Source organism: Pseudophryne corroboree, chromosome 2, assembly GCF_028390025.1.
Source record: "Pseudophryne corroboree isolate aPseCor3 chromosome 2, aPseCor3.hap2, whole genome shotgun sequence".
NCBI classification, from domain to species: Eukaryota; Metazoa; Chordata; class Amphibia; order Anura; family Myobatrachidae; genus Pseudophryne; species Pseudophryne corroboree.
In genome coordinates this window covers 855,408,533-855,434,491 of record NC_086445.1, presented here as the reverse complement: position 1 = coordinate 855,434,491, position 25,959 = coordinate 855,408,533, and the positions used below count along the sequence as shown (strand labels likewise).

General features: G+C 42.6%; 1 protein-coding gene across 1 annotated transcript in view; it reads right to left on the bottom strand.

Moving 5' to 3' along the window:
* The window catches only part of LOC135049867 (LHFPL tetraspan subfamily member 7 protein-like), a 362,577-nt gene that overhangs the window by 226,962 nt on the left and 109,656 nt on the right, over positions 1–25,959 (bottom strand). The window contains exon 2 of the mRNA XM_063955816.1: positions 18,225–18,363. Within this exon, the coding sequence (XP_063811886.1) occupies positions 18,225–18,363 (139 nt within the window). The remainder of the gene's footprint in view (positions 1–18,224; positions 18,364–25,959) is intronic.

Here is a 25,959-nt window from a genome sequence, read left to right as displayed (position 1 = left end):
CGTGTCCACAGGTACGTACAATGTTTTATATCACGCACAAACAAATGTACCCCATATTGTAAGACCAAAACAAGGTGATGTGATTGAGTTTAGTCCTGTCAGGGTGATCACAGTCCCCAATGGGAAGACTGACGATCAGGGAACCATTCCCGTCAAGGACAGTGCAATGCGCCATCCCTGGTCCCGGACAGAATTGAGATCAATCATGTCTGATTACCCAGATCCTAGGAAAGATCTAACTGTATGATCAAAGATTCACAGAAGCCATACCAACCCCCTAGACAACGACATAATCATGGTATCCAAGGAATCAGGTAGGTACAGGGAAAGCGGTTGATGGTGATGAGCATCCAAGCGTTTGAGGAGGCATCAAATCAACCAAAACCCCAGGCCATTGGCACATGGAGGAACTTAAGGATTTGTGATCTGTGCAAAAGAGAAGGGCATTATGCCAGTAACTGCAACAGCCCACATAAAATCAGACCCCCTAGACATGAAAATGAGCAAAAGTTATGACACACCAAATTACAAGCAGGGATCACATAGGAAGAATTTTGGGCCACACCCATAATATATAGTCAGGAAAGGTGATCATTAGGACTGATGGTAAGCCTGAGGTAACGGTTAATAAAGTGGGAGGTCATTCACTGAAGACACCGGAATGACCAGGTGAAAAGTTGTAAATGTATTTGTGAAAAATGTTTTTTTTTCTTTTTTTTCTCTCTCTCTCTCTATCCCCATCTCTGACGAGTATTGGTAAGAATTCACACATTGCATACCCACTTGGTCCTTGCAGAAGTCTACCAAACCCCAGCATGACCTCCGCCACAATGTATTTCTGGCCAGATACAGACAGTGGAGTAATGCAGGTGCTGGTGGGGAGGGACTGCTCAAGGAGACCAGTAGACACATAGATATGACAGCCTAATAAGTCGGACAATGATTTTCTAATGCTAACAATGTTTTCTTAATGTTGACAATGTTTAAAAATGCTTTGTTTCTCTTTTCTTATTGATGGTTATTGTCGAGTTATGTAATGTATATATGCACATGAATTGTTCTCTATCTCTTTTGTTTTTTTTGTGCTTTCTCTCTCTTCCCACTCATGTTTCCATGGTTTAAAGATGCTATGTCACCACTCAGTTGGACCAATGGTAATGCCAGATTTTTGCTCCTTACAGAAAGATCGTCGGTTGGGAAGGAATATTGCATCACCAGAATGTTCGTTTGGAAGACTGAGAGACAGCACCTTTGAGAGGACAGCAGAACAAGAAGAACAACAAGACGAGAGAACTTATTATCGTAACAAGTTCTCTCCCCCTCAAACTGTTTTCTTATACCCCCTTTACAAATTTCTTCTTTTCTCCTCCTGTAAGATGGACTTGCCCCAAGAGACTGTGATATGGATTTTCCCGTTAACCATGATGTTGACCAGAGCAGTCTGTTTCGGTGAGAGTACCAGTGAGGTCGAGAAAGGATCCAGAAAGGTCCTGATGACTGAGACGGAGGTGTAAATTTCCAATAGCAACCCAATCACCAAGCAAAGGCGAGTACCGGGCACGATCTAACAACCATGTTATCTGTAAACATTTTCTTTGAAGGATTGTTAGTTCAAAAAGAAAAACTGTATCTGTAGGCTCTGTGACAATGGTTGAAGATGGATGCATAAAGAAATGCCAATCCAGTCTTAATATCCATATGGACCAGCATCCATTGAGTGACCATCACTCCTTAGTGGGTAACGTGTTAAATAAAACAGATTGTTGGGTATGCTCTCAAGTACCTCAGGGTCATAGTAAATCAGGGCTAGTACCATTTCCTTTAACGGTAGGGGAGGTACTTGAGCTAAAGGGTGGGAGACCGGTGGACAGGAGGTTTAATATCTCCAGCCCTCCTAAATTGAAGCTCCACCAATACCATGTGGATAGGTCCCTCTTATGTTTTAACATCTCCAAACCCAGAAAACCGGGAAATTGGGAAGTGTCATGGAGCAACCTTACCATGACCTTTTCACACAGAGCAGATAGAATGCCTACAGATACAGAGCTGGTACGCCACATAGCCAGTAGAGGAAAATCTTTCCGGTATCGATATACCTTAGGAAATAGGATTACTAGAGTTGGAGAAGTATCACCAGGATACTGTGCACATATCGTACAAACTGATACGTGTATTAAGCAGATGGAAGAATTAGGGTCAGGAGATTTCACCTGGAAGGTTTGTAACATGGTCATGTCCTTCTCCGTCCCTTATGTTCTCCCCGATGACGCATATTTCATATGCGGGAGAAAGGCGTATGAGCGGCTTGCCCCAAACTCTGAAGGATTGTGTTGTATTGGAAAAGTACTACCTGAGGTAATGAGTCTAAGGAGTGAGGAAACTGTAATTAACCTGGATTTGGTATATGACCCAATGATAGAAACCATGATGTGATGAAAATGCGATTATACGGTCCGTTTCTTTCACCTGTTTTTCTGCTTTTCTCCAAGATACAAAGACCCCTTGGACGAGGAAGTTAACGAGACGCTATACAGACAACAGACAAGAACCAAAGATGAAGTTTTGACGACCTATGATATGGACACTTGATGAACTTTGCCATGGATCCCCAGTTTCCCTAGTATTTTAAACTCACGCTAGCCCAACATTTTTTGTAAATCTGATGGCACTGACAAAGCTATTTGCTCATGCCCAAGGAGCAATACAGCGCAAAGAAGACGACTCTCAACAGATACCGAACAAAACTTCAACAACAGATGTACATTTCCCTGACATAGAATATCATTGCATTTTCCATAAGTGTTCTTTATCTTCATCTCTACAACCCTCAGGTAATGACACACATAGTCGATAGGGAATACAGGCACAGATATCAGCAACCACATACCTCCCCCATTCATGTATCATCAACTAAAATGTGCTCCCCCATTTTGTTACAACCACAGCCGAAATGAGCTCGGTAAAGTTTGACAGCCCATCCACAGACCCTTAGTACGGGATAAGAAGGAATTCAAATGTATACTTCGCAATACCTCGAAGCTCGATGTACAACACGTACGGCACGATGATACATGACCCCCCAAACATGGATTCATACACACATGCTTCTGCTATCTCACTAGGTCATACCCTCTTCACACCTTCTCCTCTCTCCTCCCTTACCCAACCATGGAAATGTATTAACCCCTGACATATATTTTTCTCTTTTTGAAATGTTTTAGGAAGTGGCAGTTATTGGTGACTGCCAAAGGGTGGACTGTCAAAGTCAAAAATATTACATAGAGAGACCATATAAACTGCACACATATAAGCCGCTATACTTGCAAATATGCGCAGCGAGCACAGCAAACACCAGACATAATGGAGATTTAGAATTGGCTGATGAATTAATGTCATGGATGTGTATCATTCGAACCGAACCAGATAAACACATCATGTTTGGTATTGAAGCAAGCAGAATGAGGTGTGGGTTAGTTTGAGGCCTGTTGTGTTGTTGTGGGACATTGCAGCAGATAGATATGATTATATGTATAAAAGCTAAGATCATATTGTTAGAACAATGGATGCTCAAGACAACCTTTTACTAAGTTTTCAGGGCTGAACCTGATTAGCATATACAAAGAGAATGGTGACTCAATACAAAGGAGAAAGAAAGACCCCTCCCCCAGGGACTGGTCAAACAGGAAGGTAGTGGTCAGGTGTGGCCTCAGAGAACAGATGTAATGTAGCTACACTCACACACACACACAGCTACCTAGCACCCAGCAGCATGGCGGCTGAATCCCCAGGACATCCTCCAAACTAAAGGCTAAGTATTGAACCTCACATGGCTAGATAAGGAAACAGATAGATTGCTTTCTGGTTTAAATAGGATATTGTAACTTGGTTGTGTGATTGTTGGGTGTTTGTGGATACTCTGTGAAGTCCGTGATGAATTGGAACAGTATACAATCTGTAGCATAGTATTTGTGGTATTTGTTTGCCTATGGAGATTTAAAATAGATTGTGCTGGTTAGTTATAATATATATATCCTGTTAATCATAAATACCACCATGCAGTTACGTTTGTGTTAATTACATTGTGATCTGGTCTTGTGATGAATATGCTCTGGTTATTGAGATACTGAAGTTGTTTGGGATGTGAAATTATGAGATGGTTCTAGGAAGTTGGATTACATTGTGAAAGGTGTTTTAGATGGTTTGGAATTGTAAAATCAGAACATATGCATTGTTTTGAGGCTTGGACATTTTGGAAGAAAATGGAGTCTTGTGTTTTCTGCTATGTGATTGTGGTTTAGTATAGAGTGCCATGTGTTTGGACCTGCAAATCTAAAATGGCTGCTGCTGGATGTCTTCCCCTCCCCCTTTCAGGCATGTGGTGCAGTCTTTGGAATTATGGGAGTTTTCTCAAAATGGAGTCTAGCTTCCATCCCATGCTGTATTCAGCATTGACTAACTGCGCAGCGATTGTCTCTCACATGTGTAGTTTTATCTGCAACCATGTTGTCTCTTATTTAATGTTATCATGAGCCATTTCTCTCTATCTCTCTCTTCTTCTCTTCCCCTTCCATTTTCCCATAAATAGTAATTGTATTGTATTGTATTTCTAGTGTAGCTATTTTGGTTAGGAAGTCTTTGTTATATTGTAGTGTATCATTTGTACTGTTATCCCCTTTTTACCAGTATATTAGATATAATACAGATAATAGGCTTTGGACCCTAAACCAGTATCTGTGTATTTCCTATAGTGTTAAGTGTTCACTTGAGCGTCGGTGACGCTCAAGCAGCTTTGTAGTTAGTCAGGTTACACAAGGTTGCACTTACACCCTGTATTCACATTAAGGTATTCTGTGTATTTCATTGTTAAAAGGTTTAGACATAAAGGTATAGCGTTGTGAGCGTCTGCGCTGCTGGTGATCTCCTCGTGGTCTCGAGCGTCTGCTACGCCATAGCGAATCATTACGTTAGTCAACAGCCAATAACGTGTCCTGTGATCACTGGGCCGTGAGCGAACGTGACGCTTGAGCGTCTCGCCTACGGCTGAGCGATCGTTACGCAACCAGCGTACCCGTACGGTACTTCTTAAGTAAACAGCGTACAGTGTTCTTAGACTTCATAAAGGGTTGTTTATACGACAAAAGTATTTAGCATTGTCACCATGGGCAACCTCTCCACTGGCACACTTCTCCAGTTTTATCACTGCAGAGTACATGTCCTTCTAAGTTTCTGATAAAAGGCTGTGTGCCATGCAATGGCACAGGATGTTCAAGAGAATATTAAAGTAACTGCCCTGTATTACAGTATAAACTGCTATTTTCCCTCTTAAGCCAGCGATACACATACCCCAAACTGTGTTCTTAGTTTATTTGAGCACCTATCATATACAAACTGCAACTAATTATTATTTAACACCACCGAAAAGACTAATAGTAAAGACGTTTGTTGCTTAACAGTTATACACATCCACTGCACACATGCACCAGCTTGAAAAATATACTATATTGTCATACAAAGCTTTGTGCACACAGAGCTGAAGCAGTAGTGTAACATCCAACTAAATAGAGTGTGAATACTGATAGGCATCTTCTCTGTCACTGGCGGATGTGACATTAGCCTGGCTTACCTCACTCACGGGGTCCTTACACAAGTGCAGAATAGGTGCAGTACAGTCATATCTCTACAGCCCCTAATGCAGTACGTAGATCCAAGGTAATCTAACAGCAGTTTGTACTGTATGCCGGATACTGAGAACAGAGCAGATCTATTAGACTGTTCATTCACATTTGCAAATTGGCAGACAAGTATACACCAATACACGGGTCTACTTACGGTATGTAGATACAGTGATATCAATGATTTTATATTGCTTGCTGCAGCAACAGGATATTTTTGTTGACACAATTTAATGATAAAATGTCAACGGGGCAGTTAAGTGATACTCAACACCCTGGCATTACAGCTGGGCAGAGAATTATTACTGTTAATCTGTGTACATGTGAACTTCGGCATCTTTCCAGATAATAGAAGAAAATAAAAAAAACCTGTAACAAATTTTTTTCTTTATTTATATTGTTAATTTAGGATTTTTTATTCCATTTAAATAGCAATGGTTATAAGAGGATTGATGTGAAACATGTACCCGACAGCAGTTATCATTGGCTGGGGTCTAGTAGATAGGTAGTAAACCCTATCTCTGGTGAATACCGATATTTGCACTTGAAAATTTTCTTTATTTCTTTCTTTCTTTAGTAAATGGAGTGAAATACTTTGAGAAACAGTAAAGCAGTATACTGTAAGCGTAACTTATGAATAGGGTCTATTCCCTTTAGATAAGTGTGTTGGTAAACGATAGGGCCTGCAGACGGGAAGTAACCAATGAACATGACTCCTCCATCTCTCTATAGTACTCAGGGCACTGCATGTTCTGCAGATGGATGAGCCAATGACAGGGACACAATTGTTTCAGGAGGCATGAAATTCAGTTATAAGCCACGCTCCATTTAGCATAAGCAGATAATCAGGTACCTGACATGCTCACAGGATACAGGAACAGATGGGAGGGGTGACTTTCTCTTCACACATCATGAGAATATTGCTATGGTGTAACAGTGAGAAAGGATCCAGCAGCAGCTGGGCATTTACAGGAATTGTGAGTGTCACTGTCAAGTGAGTCTGCCTCCCTAGACTGGTGATTCCGCCATGACTTTCATATCTCATCTGTAGTTCACTGGAAGGGTTAAGCACTAAGATAATTGAACTATCATATCACCTCTGAAGTCTACTCACATCACAGTGTCCTTCCAGTATAAATTGCTCTCTGCAAGTCACCAAGACCATATACATCATATACATCAATTACATTTACAGTGCTGAATGGCTTGCTTTAGAAGCAGTTTAAATACAACTGAAGGCTAATAGACATTTAACCTATGGCAGGCAGCCTGCCCACTATCAGGCTTGCCAGACTGGCTTCCGAACACAGCTTAATTTAATGAGCTGTCTGCCTCCTATTGTATGTTCTACAAATAAAGCTGTGTTGTGTAGCGGTTGATACTGTTCTAAGTAATGAGGGGGCTCTGGAGTCTCCACAGCATGCCTATAAGGAAACTGATTAGTTGATCTGTGTACATAGGAATTATCATGCATTTATGAAGCTTCACGGTATAAAACTCGGCGCTTCTGATTGTGTTTATGCCTGAAATTTAAAAGGGCAAAGATTTTACTAGTCATGTTTTGCTTTTAAAATCATTGCCCTTTTAGATTTCGGGTATACTATAAACACGGGCAGATACACTGGGTTCTCGTAAATAATCTCCCAGGTAAAATGGCTGCACTTGACCTGATTACTTTATATAGAAAATTGGAAAAAAAACTATTTGGGGCTATTTAACAAGCTCTGATAAACTTAGCTTAGAGAAAGCTATCATCAGGGCTAGTGCAACGTTTCTAGGTGCCATAGGCAAAGCTGCACAATACTGCCCCACTCCACCGAACACCCTCCACCTAGCCCCTCATCTGCTGTATACCCTCATTCCAGCACCCTAGTCATACACATCTGCTGTAGGCCAACCCAGAGAGCACCTCCTCAGCTCAGTGAGCCCGATGCAGTCCGTGAGACTGCACTGGCTACACTGTGTCTTGCAGTGACTATCTATTGAAGCCCTACCTGCCAGTCATCCGCAGTACAGGCAGTCCCATTGGGAGGTGTTTCCTCCCTCTGGTACTGCCAGACCGGGCTGCGATTAGCAAAGAGATGGTTTCTCGTAGGAAGCCACACCCTGCCTTTCAGCCCTAGCCAGCTTCTATGGGCTGCAGCCAATGAAGTCCATAAAAGACAAAATTGCAGCAATAAAGCATACAAACTGACCCCCCCACCTCTCCCCCTTTATTAAGCTTTTAAATATTGTGGCCCATCCTCTAAAAACATATTTTTTCAGAAGCTTGCAATCACTTAGATCATGTGAACCACAGCTGTCATCTCATGGCAGTCCTCATAGCTTCACGTCATCTTAGCCGTGCCCCTGTGACTTTTTGTCGGTATTCCCGGAGGCAAGATTGTGATGTGATTAATAGTGAATAGTGACATAAGTGCCCATTGTCCAGCACACTTCTCAGGGTGGTCGGAGGTTGGAAGAAAGGTGCATTAAAGTTGACCATTTTTCAATGAGCTGGGAGACTCCTGATATAGGGAGAATGGACAAGTATGAGTTATTTATATAGTGCACACATCCCAGAGGACTTTACAGACAATATATAGTCATTCACTTCAGTTCCTGCCCTACTGAAGCTTACAAACGTTATTCTCTACCATGTGTACTGTGCATACACAAGTACAGTATATATATATATATATATATATATATATATATAAATAGGCCTCTGCAAGATAATTTAGGTACTTCTCCTAACTCTGCATACTGTATTGTTTTTTTAAGGTTTCACAAATCATATATTGTGAACAGTGAATCAGTAACAATCAAACTGTGCAAATCTATTTCATGGTCACTGTTGGTGGCGTTTAAGATTGTGTGTAGTGAAACATCTTTCATGTCTCTGAATTACACCCTTAAAAAAAGTATAAATAATAAATACACTCAAATACATTTTCCATATTTAAATTATACTCCCAATGCCTAATGTACAAGGTTGCTTACAGTCAGCTATTTTTTCATTTCAGCAGTGAACAAGTTAACATCACAGTTAAACGTGTCTGTCACTCAATGCTGACCTCACCCATCACTTAACACAGAGGAACTTTGTTTTAAGGAAATCCTGTGTCTTCCTTTGGGAGTGGACTGCATCTATATCTGGACTTCAGCACAAACATCAAGGGCTTCCTGAATGCTAAAGAAGGTAGATGCATTTATTTTAGCTAAACATTTTCTGGACAAATCTTGTAATTTAGCAACCAAAATAACTACCGTTAAAATTGGGAAAACGCTAAAAAGGCACCAAGTAACTAAAATTATACTATAGTGAAAATTTTGGATATTACATGTTAAAAAAAAAAAGGTGGAAAACATACATTTCACAGTAAGTAACCAAGTATCAAGGCGAATCTTTAACATTCTTTTTTCCTTGCATTATACAGCGACACAAATCATCTACATAAATGTTCATAATGGTCACATTACATTTACAGTATGTGTGGAGAATACAGCAACATACCGTACAATGAGCAAACATAACACATTTTATGGCCAACCCAATAATGGTAACGATAATGGCCCTCATTCAGATGTGGATGGAGGTGCTATCACTTCAGCTTCAATAGAAGCAGCAGCGATAGCTCTAATATGGTAATATAGCAGGAAGCGTCATGCCCCCTGCTGTATTACTGATCCGAGCTGAGTCTTAGGATGCAGTATCGGATCTTTCCCAGCACCATCGGCCCATGGGGTCACTGAACATGCTAATTAGAGGTCAGGAAATGTCCTCCCTCTGCTGGAGATCCTGACCTCTTCCCTACCACACAACAGCGGCAACACAACTCACTTTGGTTAAACGGAGTCCACCGCCACCCCCTCCCCACCTCCAAAAGGAATCAGACGGTCAATCACTGACAGTCTGATGCCGATCTGCATACGCAGTACCCGTTCGCACATGCACGTATTTAGACGAACCATCGGTTGCAACATTGATGATTGCACCAGCCATATGACAGGTACACTTTCACCATCTGTACATTGCCTCCTGTGTAGTTGCAACAGTGTTTTTAAACACAATCGCTGCCAGTGACATGCCCGCCTCTGACTAGAAATGCCCTAGTAACCTCCCAGGAACACCCACTGAATGTTAGCCATTCTGCATGCAATTTCGATCTGTGGTAACCATCAGGACACATGCATGTATTGTGGGAGAGGCACCAAGCCTTCTAAAGAGTGTGGACAAGTGGAGAAGTTGTCCATAGCAAGTGGAGAAGTTGCCCATAGCAACCAATCAGTTTCTGCCAATCATTTTATAGAAAGTACTTTATAAATGCTAGTTAGGAGCTGATGGGCTGTGTCATGGGGCCATGAGTGGAGCTCATTGAGTTGTGAGCACTTAACAAAAAAAAACAAATTTAGGGCGGAATGTAATGCAGTCAGAGATTGGCGGCAGTGCTGGATGCTGGCCGAACTCTGACGTTTTTTTAAAGGGGCAAACACTGACAAATCATGGTTTTGCCTTGTAAGTGATTGCCCCCTTAAAAAAAACTCCAAGTTCGACCGGCATCCCGCATGATCGCTGAACTCGGGCGGCATCACATCCCGCCTGTAATTGTAATACTACTGATTTACATTAAGAAAATCAGATATTGTTTTAAATAATTATTTTTCTTGGCATATTGTAAGCACACATTGTCATTGGTTATTTCTAGACAGTTGGAACTCAGTAGAGAGTACTTTAGAACTCTAAAGGTAGTTCCTATTTATTCCAGGGTAAGTTTCTGCATACGGATGTGTCCCACACATCATTGCTGCAGTCGTAACAAGCAGCCCCTATCGGCATGCCTTGTCCCAAGAGACTGCTAGCGTCTGACTTTTTTTTACGAAAGCGCATCTTAGTCACAATCTGACTAGAACACACCAGGAGACTGTGCTGATTTATTTGATATATGACGCTTGTATATCTGTGTGCGACTAAGGGGGTATCCATTTAGCCAGTGTCAATTACCGCAGCTAATTGTCTCACCGGGGGCTATACTATTAGCACCGTTAGCACGCACGAGCTGCGGCTTATCAGATATTTAGTTTCACCTGCCTCAGGCAGGTGAAATCAAATCCCTGGAAAAAGCCACATTTTTGTCTCTGTTTCTACCGAAAATACTCAGGTTTCACTGAACCTGTGTGTTTTTGGGAGATAATGTATCTTTTTTTACAGGTGACCAAACTGGATAGCCTGTAAAAAAAAAAATATGGGAAAAATAGCAAAATATGTTTTTCGAGCCCGATGTTTCTTCTCAGGTAATTGGATACCCCCCTAAGGCTCTGAATCTGTATACGAAGCGCTTTGTATGCACACAGATATACAAGTGTCACATATCAAATTAAGCAATACAGTCTCCTGGTGACTCCTAGGTGCATTGCATTGCAACTAAGATGCATTTTCAGCAAAAAAAAAACTACCGATGCTAATGGAGTTGCACGTGACCAGGCAGCATATGTAGCTGTACAGGAGTGGTGAAGGGTGGGTACAAAGTACCTGGGCTCAGATCTTCCTTGGTTGCACTACAGTTGAGCATTAAGCTGGTGGAAGATCGGAGTCGGACAACCAATCAGGACCGTAATTTCGATGCCATCTGTCTTATAAATGTTCTCATCTGAGTCAGGTTGTAGACAGGGAAAAAATGACTGAATGGACAAATGGCTTCCTTTGGTGTAGCACTGAGTTTTGTAATGGGATGAGCTGTCGCACCAGTGCCCAAAGTTCCATTTGGAGAGCCTTGAGATCTAGGGTGAGAATTTGGGGACATAGTCTATATTATGTTAACAATATTGTCTATACGTTGGTTTATGGTTCATATTGTATCATAATGTATAATATCAATTTGGTCTCTATCACAGTCAATAATAGGGCTGCACACTGTGTCATAAACAGCTAAGTCTGTATCAAAGACTGCTGGGTCTGGATACTGGACAGTATTCTGAATCAAAGTCAATTAGCTATGAAAGCTAAGTGAGGGCTTTTGGTGCAACTCCACGTGTAAACCAGCGAGTCGGGTCATGCATGCTTATCCTAATCCACCAACACTGGCCCAGCAAACAGTATAACTAATCTTACTGCTGCCAGTAAGTATCAGCAAGCAGCTGAATATCACTCAGAAACACTTACAGTAGCTGCTCCACCGATATTTCATACTAAATTGCAGAGATAAGATGTTTTCTATCACAGGGATAAACTGTGAACAGTTTTGCAAACTTTTGTTGTGACATCTCTGCCAAAATATATATTTCTTTGCAGCAGTTTTTTCCCCATGTAGATTGGTCATTATACAGGTACAATTGCTTTTGTCAGTATGTTGATGCACTCCATCAAACACAATGTTCTCTAACATCAGTGGTCACATCCTCTTCTCCAGGGCTAACTTGAATTTTCACAAACTAGACTGATTATTAGACTGGATTTTCTCATAATAATGCAGTCATTCTAAAATACATTAATTATTAGAACATAGAATATTTTTACTTCTACTCCTAAATTTCTCCTAGATGTAATGAACAGAATAATAAACAGGGCATGTGAAACTGAGCATGCTCTCTCCATGTCTTCCTAGAAGTACCGTACACACTATGACCTCAATTCATCCATAATCTTCTATCTCATTAACCAAATTGAAATGGTAATTTACAGAGCTACTCAGTGTTAGAGCTTTTAAGGTCAAAATATCCAGTGCATGGTTTCTTGCAAAAGTACGGTTGAGTCTGAACTATTAGTCTGATCACAAATGGGCAGTAAATTTTCAGTTGTCGATATTCAAGGGCTCTAGTCTTTCTTATAAATGTAGAAAGCTTATTTTTTTAATTGAAGAAAAAGTGCCTCACTCGCATCCAAAGATTTCTCGTCAATTGCTGGTATTCAATGGAAGGAAATTAATGCCAATATCAGCAAGAAACAAAGTCTCTACTGGTTTGGCAGACTATTCAGTTCTTAGTATCTGGGAAATGCCAAGTTAGAATATATTAAGGAGGAAAGACATCCTGGTGAATGGTGGTATTAGAATTGCTTTGGGGTTATTGTCTATAGGTACTAGCAGATGGCTAGTTATAACGTTGCCCAATTCAGTTTAATTCGAAATCCAACTATAATTTTAATTAGGTTTATAAGTAATAGCAGTCATTCTATAAATCATAACTGTTATTCATTTTTCTCACTAGCTCATTGACATATACTGTACAGTATACAAATATACAGTATCTTGAAGATAAATTAATAAATAAAAGAAAAACACAATAACGGATTATCTTTTAAACCATTTAATTCCCAAATTATCTCCTGTTCTAAAATGATCATTCATTTTCCAAAACTGCCCCCCTTCCATCTCTAATAGCAAATAAACAGTGGGAAACTTGAAGTGGGGAAGGGGTGTTGCTCCTTGGAGGGAAGGCAGTAACCGACCAATGTCAGTAACCTAGATAAGAAGAAATGTATTTGCCTAAATCTGAAATTCATATTTATTTTCCAAATTTGCCTCTTAAGAGTTTTAAAAGCATATACCGTATATACTCGAGTATAAGTCGACCCGAATATAAGCCGAGGCACCTAATTCTACCACAAAAACCTGGGAAAACTTATTGACTCGAGTATAAGCCTAGGGTGGGAAATGCAGCTCTAGCCGTACACAGCCCTCAGTGCCAGATATGCCCTCATACTGCCAGATATGCCCCCACAGTGCCAGATATGCCCTCATACTGCCAGATATGCCCCACAGTGCCTGATGTGCCAGATATGCCCTCATGCTGCCAAATATGCCCCAGTGCCAGATATGCCCTCATGCTGCCAAATATGCCCCACAGTGCCAGATGTGCCAGATATGCCCTCATGCTGCCAAATATGCCCCACAGTGCCAGATATGCCCCTTATGCTGCCACATATGCCCCACAGTGCCAGATGTGCCAGATATGCCCTCATGCTGCCAGATATGCCCCTCATGCTGCCACATATGCCCCACAGTGCCAGATGTGCCAGATATGCCCCTCATGCTGCCAGATATGCCCCACAGTGCCAGATATGCCCTCATGCTGCCAGATATGCCCCTCATGCTGTCAAATATGCCCCTCATGCTGCCAGATATGCCCCTCATGCTGCCACATATGCCCCTCATGCTGCCACATATGCCCCCTCCCCCAGTGCCTGTTACTTACCCCTCCGTCGATCCCGCACTGTCTTCTGAAGGAGGGACACGGAGCGCACAGCGGGCGACTCTTCTGTGTCCCTCCTGCATCTCCGGCGGCCGTGGCGGGTCTATTAAAGGAAGTGCCGGTTTGTGATCAGAGGTCACGAAGGGGTACTTCCTTTAATAGACCCGCCGCTGCCGCCGGAGATGCAGGAGGGACACAGGAGAGGCGCGCGCTGTGCGCTCCGTGTCCCTCCTTCACACTGCTCTGCCTGTCACACTGCACTGCCACTGACTCGAGTATAAGCCGAGGTGGCTTTTTCAGCACAAAAAAAGTGCTGAAAAAGTCGGCTTATACTCGAGTATATACGGTAGTCACTATTTGATACTACCACTGTATACAGTATATCAAATGATGTGTACAGTATAACTGAGCTGAATGATATACTGTACCTAAAATAACTGAATAATAGCTTATACAGATAAGCACACTGTATCTCTTTTACAGCTGTACAGCAGGTGCACGTGCCTCTCTAACAAAGTAGGCAAAGGGTAACTGACAGCTTTGCAGCCTTGCTTTGTAAAAATACACAGTTTGGATTAGTGGATTCATACAGAGGGTCTGAGGCAGTCATGTCACATGCAGTCTCAGTTTTTGTTATTCATCATACACACAATTAGGATACTGTCCTAAAGATGTTTAATCAAGTGAGAATGTAATACTTTACTTTCTGACAAAACTGTATTATATATTTTGGGTCTACTACGGTATACCGGCAGCGGGGCGAGCACAAAAGAGCCCCTTGCGGGCACGGTGGCGCGCGCTATTTATTCTCCCTTCAGGGGTGTCGTGGACATTCCAAGAGGGAAAATAGTTGTCGGGAATCCGGTACCGTTATGCTGAGGGCTGGGATCCAGACAGCCGGCATATCAAGTGCCACCCACATATTTCTACCCCTGTAAAGTGCTTATATGGCTGGTATCGCCTTAGGTCCATGTTCTCCTGACTGCAGGGACAGACTGGGGCTTTAATTTGGTCTTGCCATTCCTTTTGCTCTCAAGGGAAGCAAGTGCATGATGACCAGTCCAGCCCTGCGTGATTGCTTTTATTTATCACCCTGTCTGCACTGTTTGCATGTCCCGATGTTTTCATGTACAGGCCCGGTTCTGATTCATGTGGGCCTATAGAAGTTACGAAATGGCATCACAAAAGCGCTCATAATTGGTTTGGCATTCCTTGCCTGGGTGCATTTGTCATTTGTTGTAAACCCTGGCCTTATTTTGCCTTTGACCTAAGCCTGTGACAGACCCTGCTACCATCAGACAATGATGTACTGCAATGATTGACCTTGCTGTGTGCAACTACAGTATGTACTTGTGAACACATTAAAAGAGGGCTGTTAAAAGTGAGACACACAACTAACCTTACTACTAGCTGATGATCTATGGGGAACACTATCAGACATTTCATTGTAAAGGAACATTACTTTCTGCATAGTTCATGGAGAACAGTAGATTGATCCCAGAAGGATTTCTACTATTGAGAGACATGATCAAGATGATAAATCTGATTTGTTATTATTGCTGTGACAAAAGAAATGATCCAACAATGTAAAAAGCAACTACTGACAAGCTACCTGTGTACCCTTAGTGTTCTAGTAGGTCAGTCTCTCTGGAGCCGAGTGCAAGCTGGCTCAAATTTAGGATTCCAGTTCCACTTGTTAAAAAAATAACTAATGATTAAAACTATTTAAAATGTACTTAAAAAATGTGAATGCTGTATTGAGTTTTTATCATTTTGCTCCTACTGAAAGGCAGTAGGAACAGAATACAGTGCTGTTTGAAAACATGATCAAAGAACAAGGCTACCAAATAGCAGATGGCCAGTCTGAGAACTCTATGGAAAATTTGATATAGTTCTTAGACGGGCAGATTTTGTCAAAAAAAAAAAAACTTGCCTCCTTCTTCTTAAGCATCTCTCCATTCTTTTGTATGTATTGTAAGAACCAACAAAACTTCCTTGTTCTAATCTACTACTTATGATGTCCCAGATGTTAATTTGAAAGTTAATTATACAGCACAAATTTGGAAAGATGTCAGTTCTAATTTAGTCAATGCTACCACAAAACAATAACAATTTACAGATGCCTCTCAGAAACCCGAATCCAAGTTCAGAGTTTGGATATTGACAAAAAAAAAAAAAAAAAAATTGTCTATGTCTTCTATCAGCTAAATTTGGACTTGATTTTATTGGTCCATTCCTAATTTATTAAATAATAACCCTGGTCACATACAGTAACCTTTTAACCTGTTCATGAAGAATATTTAACAAGGAATCTTCATAAAACATTCCATAAGGCAGGTGGAAATAAGGGTCCATAGATGCATGGGACCATTATTTGCCTGTCTGGTTGGTGTCTTTCTAGGCATACCCCAGCAAGCCTGCTCTCTAATAACCCTCTGTGATATGAATTGCTGACTATTGCTTTCTTTTCACTATTGAACCTTTCCTGCCATTATTTTTCATAGATTTAATTAATCTAGCTTGTTGACTATGCTTGCTTTCTCTGATAGGTACCTACAGTACATTGACTGGCTGCTATAGATTAAAGACCTGGGGGCAAGAAGGCAAGACAATGCATTTAATGACAAAGACGGTCACTAAAGGAATAAAATATGATGAGCTACTGCTGACCTACTAGGAACAAAGACATAAGACCTTACCGGTGCAAATCTCATAATTGTAAATTTGAGATCTAGTAGTCTTTCAATTTGTGAACAAGCCCCGATGTGTAAGAAATTCAGAAACTAAAAATGGCACTTTGTGGAATTGAACAAATCAGTTAAGGAAAAGAAAATGCAAAAATCACAAAGCAAAAGCCACGATCCCGTGGCCATAACCATATAAAAGTATGATCACATTTCATATTACATTTTTCTAATGATATAATAGGAAAACCCACACCCTACACATAATGCCTCTACTCATCTTTGCATATTACACAGTTGGACTGCTCTACTCATACTGCTATTATCTCGGCTTTGTCTGTACACAGTGCATTTGTATAACTCCTGGTATTTAGGAGGCAAGCTTATCATATTCCATAAGATCCCACCAACCTCCATAAGCTATCCTACCCAATTACATCCCCTCACATCCCACTGACCCTAGGCCAGCATTGCATGTGTATGTGCTATACCAATTGTAGCAGAATGAGCAGCAAGCAATAAAAGTTCCAATCTACATTTGGTTTCCGCTGACTGATTTCTTATCTATCAATACTGACTTCATACATGAAGCATGCCTTTCTTACGTTCTCCTATCCATGTTGGATAATGTTTTCCCTGAAAGATGCACCTGTCTCTCTCCTTAGGCCTCCCAATCTCTGTGTGCTGAACTGAAGGTACGTCAGTGAAGCAACGAAGTACATAGTCATATGAGAAAATAGAGCCATGTAAATGAAAGGGAACAAGGTTATTACTCATAGCCAGAACCGTACATATAATCTGTTTAATAGTTAACGGAAAATACTTAATATAGTGACCAGGTAACTTCCAACCTGAAACAGTTTTATAAGCAGCTGCGTGTTTTTACATAAACATGATAAAATGACAATAAAAAGCTGATAATGAAGTATTAGGACAAGAGTACACAATAAGCATATGTGTATCCCTCTTCACCACTGAGGGACATAATTATTAGAAGATGAATATTTGCAGGATATTCCCTGAAAATAACTGTTTGGGGGAACCCACAAATATTAAGGATCCCCAAGATTTAAGCAGGTGGGACCACAGCCACAAAGCAGTCCCCATACAGTTGTTTTTGTGCGGGTTACTAAGCTGCTGGATATACCAAGCTCTGGAACGCTAGACATTCCGGAGCATGGCCCCTGACCGCAAATACCATTTGAAGACGGTGTTGGCCCATAGTAGCATATGGCTACACTTTTTTCAGATTCTTCCAGAGAGGAATCCTCCAGATCCCTTTCAGTTATCCCCCACTGATGCATTTTCAGACTGTCAGCCACTCATGCACAATGCAACCTTATATACCACACACCCATTATGGAAACCTATTCCTGCTTATTCAATTCAACAGGGCCCAGTAATTAATGGAATGAAAACATATATGTAGCAATGGAAAGAAACTAGATATGTAGTAATAATGGAAATAAAACATATATGGATAATGGAAAGAAAACATACATGAGGTAATACCACAGATCAGCATGTGTTTTATTGTCAGAATAAAGTGCCAAGTGTGAACAAACCAACATTCTGTTTATTTAGCAAATAATGACTGGATTATCCACACAATAAAAAGCCAAGTGCAAACAATAAACAATGTAATCCTCTATGACAGAGACAGTTATTCACATTGAGGATTTTTTTTCCTTTTAAATACCTGCTGCTGTCTGCATGTATCCCGCGAGCGTACATAGCCGTCTTTCACACAAGCTGGTGGGTAGAAACAAGGTCACAATGGCTAGCAGACAGCTCATAACCAAGAGAGCGCAACCTCCAGAACACAGCACGGCACTTGTCTGGAATAAAAGAGAAAGATAAGTCTGCCATTTAATTATCAGCACAACTGTAAACGCTATAGGGTGCATATGTCTAACATCCACTGAAATATACTCAGATGTGTCAGTTTTATCTGGAAAAGTGACATTACAGACAGATGAATTTCTAACGTGTTCTGCGCTGAGTAGTCTTAATACAGTAGGTGGTCACATAATGCTGTCCGGGTTCTCTCCTCCATAATCTAGGTAAAATCAGTGGGGGTCTTATAATTAGCGTCCAGCAAACAAATGACCTGATTAATGCTATTTGTTTCTTTCCTCTTTCACTGAATTACTTGGATTTAGATCTATTTGATTTCCAGAAGAGTTATCTAAGGGCCTAACTCAGACTTAGTCGCTGCAGCGGTAGGAAACGCAGGTTGAAGCTCTGTGCTGTGTGCGTGCGCACAGCAGCCGCACTGCACGTGCGCACACAGTGAGATGCAAAGGCATCTCACTTGTATGATCGCCTCTGCCTGACTGACAGTATATGCAAAGCTGCAACTATTGCAAGAGAGGGTAGCCTGGCACCAGTGTCATATGCCAGGCATGCGACACTTACTCCTAAACCCATGTTACAGCCATTTGATAAATTTACATAAGAAACAACCTCAGAAACAACAAATATTTGCTTAAACACACAAAAACATTATATATGTCACAATGCCTGGAACATGCCTGCGTACAGGGCCTGCGTTAGAATGCCCGGTCATACCCATCCAGGTGCAGGCAGGCATAAGTGGCGGAATAACACAAATCTACATGGGCACATATGCTTGCATCACTTTTCTTTCAATGTGCATGTAGTGAAAGAGAGTACAGTTTGTACAGGGGATAAACGTAACATCTGCGATTCGTGGGGAAAGTATTATACACAGGACACACAAACATTCTGGTCTTTATGTCTATAGTAGAAGGCTAGCAGAAGTTACACAGACCTAAACAAGACAGGGAGCAATGGCCTGACTACAACTAACAATATACATGGACTGTCCTATGAGTATAGCTACGGTATACAGAAATATTTATAAATGCTTTTTCCGTACAGCATAAACTTGTATATTACATTTAATAGATGCACATTTAACAATTGGTTAAACTGTCTATAATGTTCGTGGACATTAAATAAAATATTAAGTAGAAAAATAAATGACACAGCTCCAGTGCCTGCTCCCATGAGATTAACAGCTGCTTCTTCCTTCCCATTTACTCTGAAATCCACAGAAGAGAAAAAGTGATGATATCAGTATGACACCAAATTGGCTTCCTCCTACAGCGGAGCTTGCTGAATCTAGAAAATAACTAAACAAATTGACCTGCAGTTTTCAGTGTAAGATAACAATGACCGTAAGGCTTTGCAGAGCACCATATGGTTCCCGCAAGGCAGAAATTAGGAGCACTCACTTAGGGGCAGGGGTGTATCTTCCTATTGGCCAGGATGGGGGGGGGCCGCCCGGCAGTGCCACCCACGCTAGGGGGTAGAATGACATAGTAGTTCTCACTGAGTACATCCCTTAGCAGTGCTCATCCACTGCCGGACTCTCAGAAGCGTATTGCACTCTGACACTCTCTTTGACTACAGTCACAATGATGGGGAATATAGCCGGGGAGCGGGGGCACTTCCAGGTATGGGGAGGGGCGAGGCACCACCTCTTCCTCATCCGTTCCCCTTCTCATTGATCCCACACGGTTTGTCACCAACCACCAGTCACTACAATCAGCACCAGTCAGCAATGCAGCAACCTGTGCATTTTCTGCGATACCGTAGCTGCACTGTATGGTCTATCCTGGCAAAGGATCACAGGTTACAAAGAGCTCTGTATGGAGAGGTATCTAGACCAGTGACTGCCTGTCCAGTTGTGTTGTGACTACAAGTCCCAGCACACCTTGTCAACTGGATTTGTTGGGACATGTAGTGCCATCACACCTAGAGAGGGTTTTTTAACTGTATGTATGTGTGAATATATCCCCTCGGTATCCCTGCCTGCACCTTCCTTTTAATTCCCCCTCAGTGTCCCTGCCCGCACCATCCCTGTAACTGCCCCCTCAGTGACCCTGCCTACACACTCCTGTAATTCCCTCTGTGTCCCTGCCCGTACCCTTCCCATAATTACCCCTCAGTATCCCTGCCCACACCTTCCCTGTAATTCCCTCTCAGTGTCCCTACCCGCACCCTAACCGTAATTCCCCCTCAGTGTCCCTGCCTGCACACTCCTCGTAATTCCCCCTCAGTCTCCCAGCCTGCACCCTCCCCGTAATTCCATCTCAGTGTCCCTGCCTGCACCCTCCCTGTAATTGTCCCTCAGTGTTCCTGACCTCAGCCTGCCTGTGACTCTCCCCTCAGTGCCCCTGCCTGCACACTCCTGTAATTCCCTCTCAGTGTCCCTTCCCGTACCCTCCCTGTAATTGCCCCTCAGTGTCCTTGACCTCAGCCTCCCTGTAGCCCCTCCCGCTCATTTTCCCTACCCGAACCCTCCCTGTAATTCCCCCTTAGTGTCCCTGACCTCAGCCTCCCTGTGACTCCCCCCACGGTGTCCCTGCCCACACCCTACTGTAATTCCACCTCAGTGTCCCTGCCTGTACCCTCCCTGTAATTCTCCCTCAGTGTCCCTGCCCGCACCATCCCTGTAACTGCCCCCTCAGTGACCCTGCCCATACACTCCTGTAATTCCCTCTCAGTGTCCCTGCCCACGCCATTCCCATAATTCCCCCTCAGTATCCCTGCCCGCAACCTCCCGTAATTCCCTCTCAGTGTCCCTACCCGCACCCTAACAGTAATTCCCCCTCAATGTCTCTGCCTGCAAACTCCTCGGAATTCCCCCTCAGTCTCCCAGCCTGCACCCTCCTCGAAATTCAATCACAGTATCCCTGTCCGCACCCTCCTTGTAATTCCTCCTCAGTGTCCCCGCCTGCAACCTCCCTGTAATTCCCCCTCAGTATTCCTGCCCGCACCCTCCTGTAATTCCCTCTCAGTGTCTCTATCCGCACCCTAACCGTAATTCCCCCTCAATGTCCCTGCCTGCAAACTCCTCATAATTCCCCCTCGGTCTCCCAGCCTGCACCCTCCCCGTATTTCCATCTCAGTGTCCCTGCCCACACCCTCCTGTAATTCCACCTCAGTGTCCCTGCCCGTACCCTCCCTGTAATTCCCCCTCAGTGTCCCTGCCCGCACACTCCTGTAATTCCCCCTATGTGCCCTGTCAACACCCTCCCTGTAATTGCCCCTCAGTGTCCCTGACCTCAGCCTCCCTGTAAGCACTCCACCCTGTAATTCTCCCTCAGTGTCCCTGACCTCAGCCTATCTGTAACTGCCCCCTCTGTGTCGCTGGGTGGGGGAGGTGGAGGGCACCAGTTCCTTACTTTGCCAGGGGCGCTCAGACCCCTAGATACACCCCTGCTTAGGGGCATTGGTGTTTCTATAATGGGTGCAATGTGTGCGGTGCACACGGGCCCCTGGGTCTAGGAGGGGTCCACACTGCACCCATTTAAACACTTACCTTACTGGAGTCCAGCAGCAGGCGCAGCGATCACGACAAAAATCGTTGACAAAATGGCCCCCACGCATGCGCGGCAGCCAATTGGTCTCTGGATCATGGCGGGCGCCATGTTTCCGGAGACCTGCACATGCGCAGTAGACTCCAGCACAATGCCGGAGTCTACAGCGCCGTTCAGAGGAGGGGGCCCACTCGGAGGTGCACATGGTCCCCCTCCCCTGTAGAAATGCCCTGCTTAGGGGTTAATTCAGATCTGTTTGCTGGGCTGCGTTTTTTGCTGCCCTGCGATCAGATAGTCGCCACCTAGAGGGGGAGGGGAAAAGTGCAGTGCAAGAGGTCGATCGCTTCTTTTGCAGAGCTGCACAAAAATCAATTTGTGCAGTCTCTGCACAGCCCAGGACTTACTCATCTACTGCAATGGAATCCTGCTGATCGGGCTGGAGCTGACATCAGACACCCTCCCTGAAAGCGCCTGAGCCCGCCTGCGTTTTTCCGGACACTCCCGAAAACAGTCAGTTGCCATCCACAAATGGCCACTTCCTGTCAATCATCTTGCGATCTGCCGTGCATTCGGATTTTTCACTCCATCCCATTGCTAGGCGCCGATGCATACGCAGTTCGAATCTGAACGTACGCTGTGCAAAAACGCACAGCATCGATCAGATCTGAATTACCCCCTTAGTAATTTGCAGTTGATTATAACGAAAACAAAATTACCTGTTATCAAATAAAAAAAAAATATAGAAAGTCTGAAAAAAGTAAAATGCGTTTGTTTACTGAGTTAGGGGGAGATGTACTAAGCCTGAAAAGTGATAAATTTCACAGTGATAAACTGCCAGCCAATCAGCTCCTAACTACCATGTCACTGGCTGTGTTTGAAAAATGACAGTTAGGAGCCGAATGGCTGGTACTTTATCACCGTGATATTTATCACTTTTCAAGGCTTAGTACATCTGGCCCTTAGTATCGATCAGGTATAGCGGTTGCAATGTAATTTGTTTTTTATGAACTAATTTGCAAATTGTATAATGAATGCTATGTTTGCCCTAAAGGAACCATTTAAGATATACATTGTTGTTGCACATACAGTATCTGAAGTAGTCCAAAATTATTCAAAATAAAAACTATAAAAATAAATAACTAAAAAAAAAAAAACACTTGCTCTTTGAGGAGCCACGTTTCAAATGAATAAACGTAATTCCCTGTGGGGGATATGTATCAAAGTGTGGAGAGTGATACAGTGGAGAGAGATAAAGTATCAACCAATCAGCTCCTGTCATTTTTCAAACACAGTTACAGCTTCTAACGTATGCGATTAACATACCGCCTGTCGGGATCCCAGCTGTCTCAATACCCATGCCGGGATCCCGATGGGGGTACTATACCACCGTCAGAATACCGGCGACCTAGGTGATTCCCTCTCTGTGGGTGTCCACAACATCCAAAGAGGGAGAATAGAACCTGTGGTAAGCTTGCAACCGAACCTGCAAGGGGCTTTGTTGCGCTCACCCCCCTGCCGGCATTCTGCCAAACGGCATGCGGATGTCGGTATCCTGACATTCAGCATCACGTGCAGCGGTATTACATACCTATCCCCTGTAACAAGGCAGTTTTGAGCTGGTTGACACTATCTCTCTCCACTTTATCTCTCTCCAAGCTTTGATACATATGCCTCTTTAAGAGATCAATCCTGTATGTGAACAGCCAATCACGATTTTTCCCGTACACCATCTATTTCAGGAAAGAAGGATTTGGGGGATTGTTTATTATATTAAGGAACTACATGTTCCAGCAAGCCCTGGCTGCAGCACCATGCTGGTTCTTCTGTTACCATGAGTTCCATCATAGTTGATGGTCAGTGGCAGACATGAACATGCTGGTAATAATAGTTCTTTAAGCACCGACCTGTGCAAGCAGTCAAAGACTGGCATGGCTTTATGAGACTTGTAGTTCCCCATCATCTATTTCTGAGTTAAAGTTATTACCCTGTCACCAACCTACCTGCCTAAGGGGTGCCAGAAGGGGGCACCAGCACTATCCAGTAAGGGGCTGATTATGATGACTGCACCATTTTTGCAAGCCCTATGTCAATAGCAATGAGCTGAGTGCTGCACAGTGGACTTATGCTGCCCGCAGGTAGAATGTAAGGTCCTTAGTATGTGTTTAACTGGACAATTATATGGTGCCAATGCCACAATGACCCTGTTCTCAGAGCCCAGTAACTGAGAGTTAAATGATCGTCCCTATCGTGTACATTGTGCCATGTCCATCTATTGTTTAACAGTCATCTGTAACTTTTTGTACAATTTTTCTTTACTGAATACAGTTTTGTGCATTTGTAACTGACTCCATAAAGAAGTAGGGGATTTCTAAAGCGCTGTACAACATTACAGGACAATAAAGATGGACCCTCACCGTGATATATGACTTTAATACCAACAGTCATGAAATTGGTAAATTACTGCTTCAGTGTTTATTGATTTTTCTTCTATGTACTATTTTGTGAGAGTGCATGTGAAGGTCACTGCTTTCTTAATATGTAAATAGTACAGAAAGCTATATATATATATATATATATATACACACACACACACACACACACACACACACACACACACACACACACACACGATATTTTGAAAGAACATTTAACATAAAATGAAGGTTATTTATGTCAGTATACGTCAAATTGCCATATGCCACAATACTATTCTATATGAATACATTATTCAGAAACACAGACCAACATATGCTGGCTTCTCAGTAATGTCCCTGGTCTGCTCCTCATCCCTTGTGTAGAGTAACAGTAGCTGTGTCTTTACTGTGCCTGGCACTGGCTCCACATTTTAAATCATATGTATTGCAGTGCTGTCTTCTGGGCCTCTGCTTGGATGACGATCTATAGAGCCGTACTGTAACCCTTTCTTCCTGCATTATTTTACTGTAGTTCTATTAAATGACTAAATGCAATGTACTGTATATTACATTTTAAGCAGTAAAGTTTGTCGTTTTTCCTTCTTATTTAAAGCCACTTATAAATGTATATCTAACAATTTAATTTATAATGAAATTGGGAAGTTTTAGATACTGTAGTTGGGTTATCATCACAATGAGCCCTTCTTCAGTCCAATGAAGAAATGAGGACTTCCTCCCATGGGATCATTGTCAACTCACTCCCCTAGTAAACATAGGTTAATTTTACAGTGGTAAAAATAAATGCACTTGGACATTATACTGTACATCCTGCAGAGGAACAGTGCATGTTTTGCCAGGAGTTGGTAATAACAGTTCACCATACAGTGTACAGTTCTTCACATCATGGCTGCCTCCTGTGGAAGCCTGTTATGTAGCATAAAAATTCCCCATGTTTTGTAGGTATCCGGTCTCTAGATTGACAAGACTCAGGTCGACAGTATCTAGTCGACCTCTATTGGTCGACGGTAACTAGGTAAACAGGGTTTCTAGGTCGACAGGGTCTCTAGGTCGTCATGTTCTAGGTCGACAGGTCAAAAGGTCGACATGAGTTTTTTTTTTAACTTGTTCATACTTTACGACATACTTACAGAGAGTTGCATCCCAACAACAAATCAGGTTATCCAACTCAACCTTCCATCATATAAATTCCACCTAGGAGGTGGCTTTGCTGCCCCTGTGAGGGTTGTCCAGAACTCCCCATACAATCTCCATGAGGGTGACAGCACCCCACAAGACAACTGCACTATCAGGATCTGGTAACAGCAAGCCAAATCATGCACCTACTGTTAAGATTTACTCATAACTCTGCTGGATGCCACTTCCAACATGCCATAATAACAAAGTAAGATGGAAAAGGGGGTGGATGGGAAAGAAGACGCAACAATTGACAGTGTAAGAGAGAAACAAAAAGGGAGTGTGACAGGGGAGCAGGAGAGAGATATGAAATATGATGTCTCCCAACATGACCCATTCCAGTAGGTCCAAAATGCTCCGATCTTGGACTTCCTTTTTAATTTTTTTTTATATATATATTTATTAAACATTTTCAACGTTTTACAAAAGGAAATGACATTGTGAAAAAAACATAGCAGGTGTACATGCGTACATA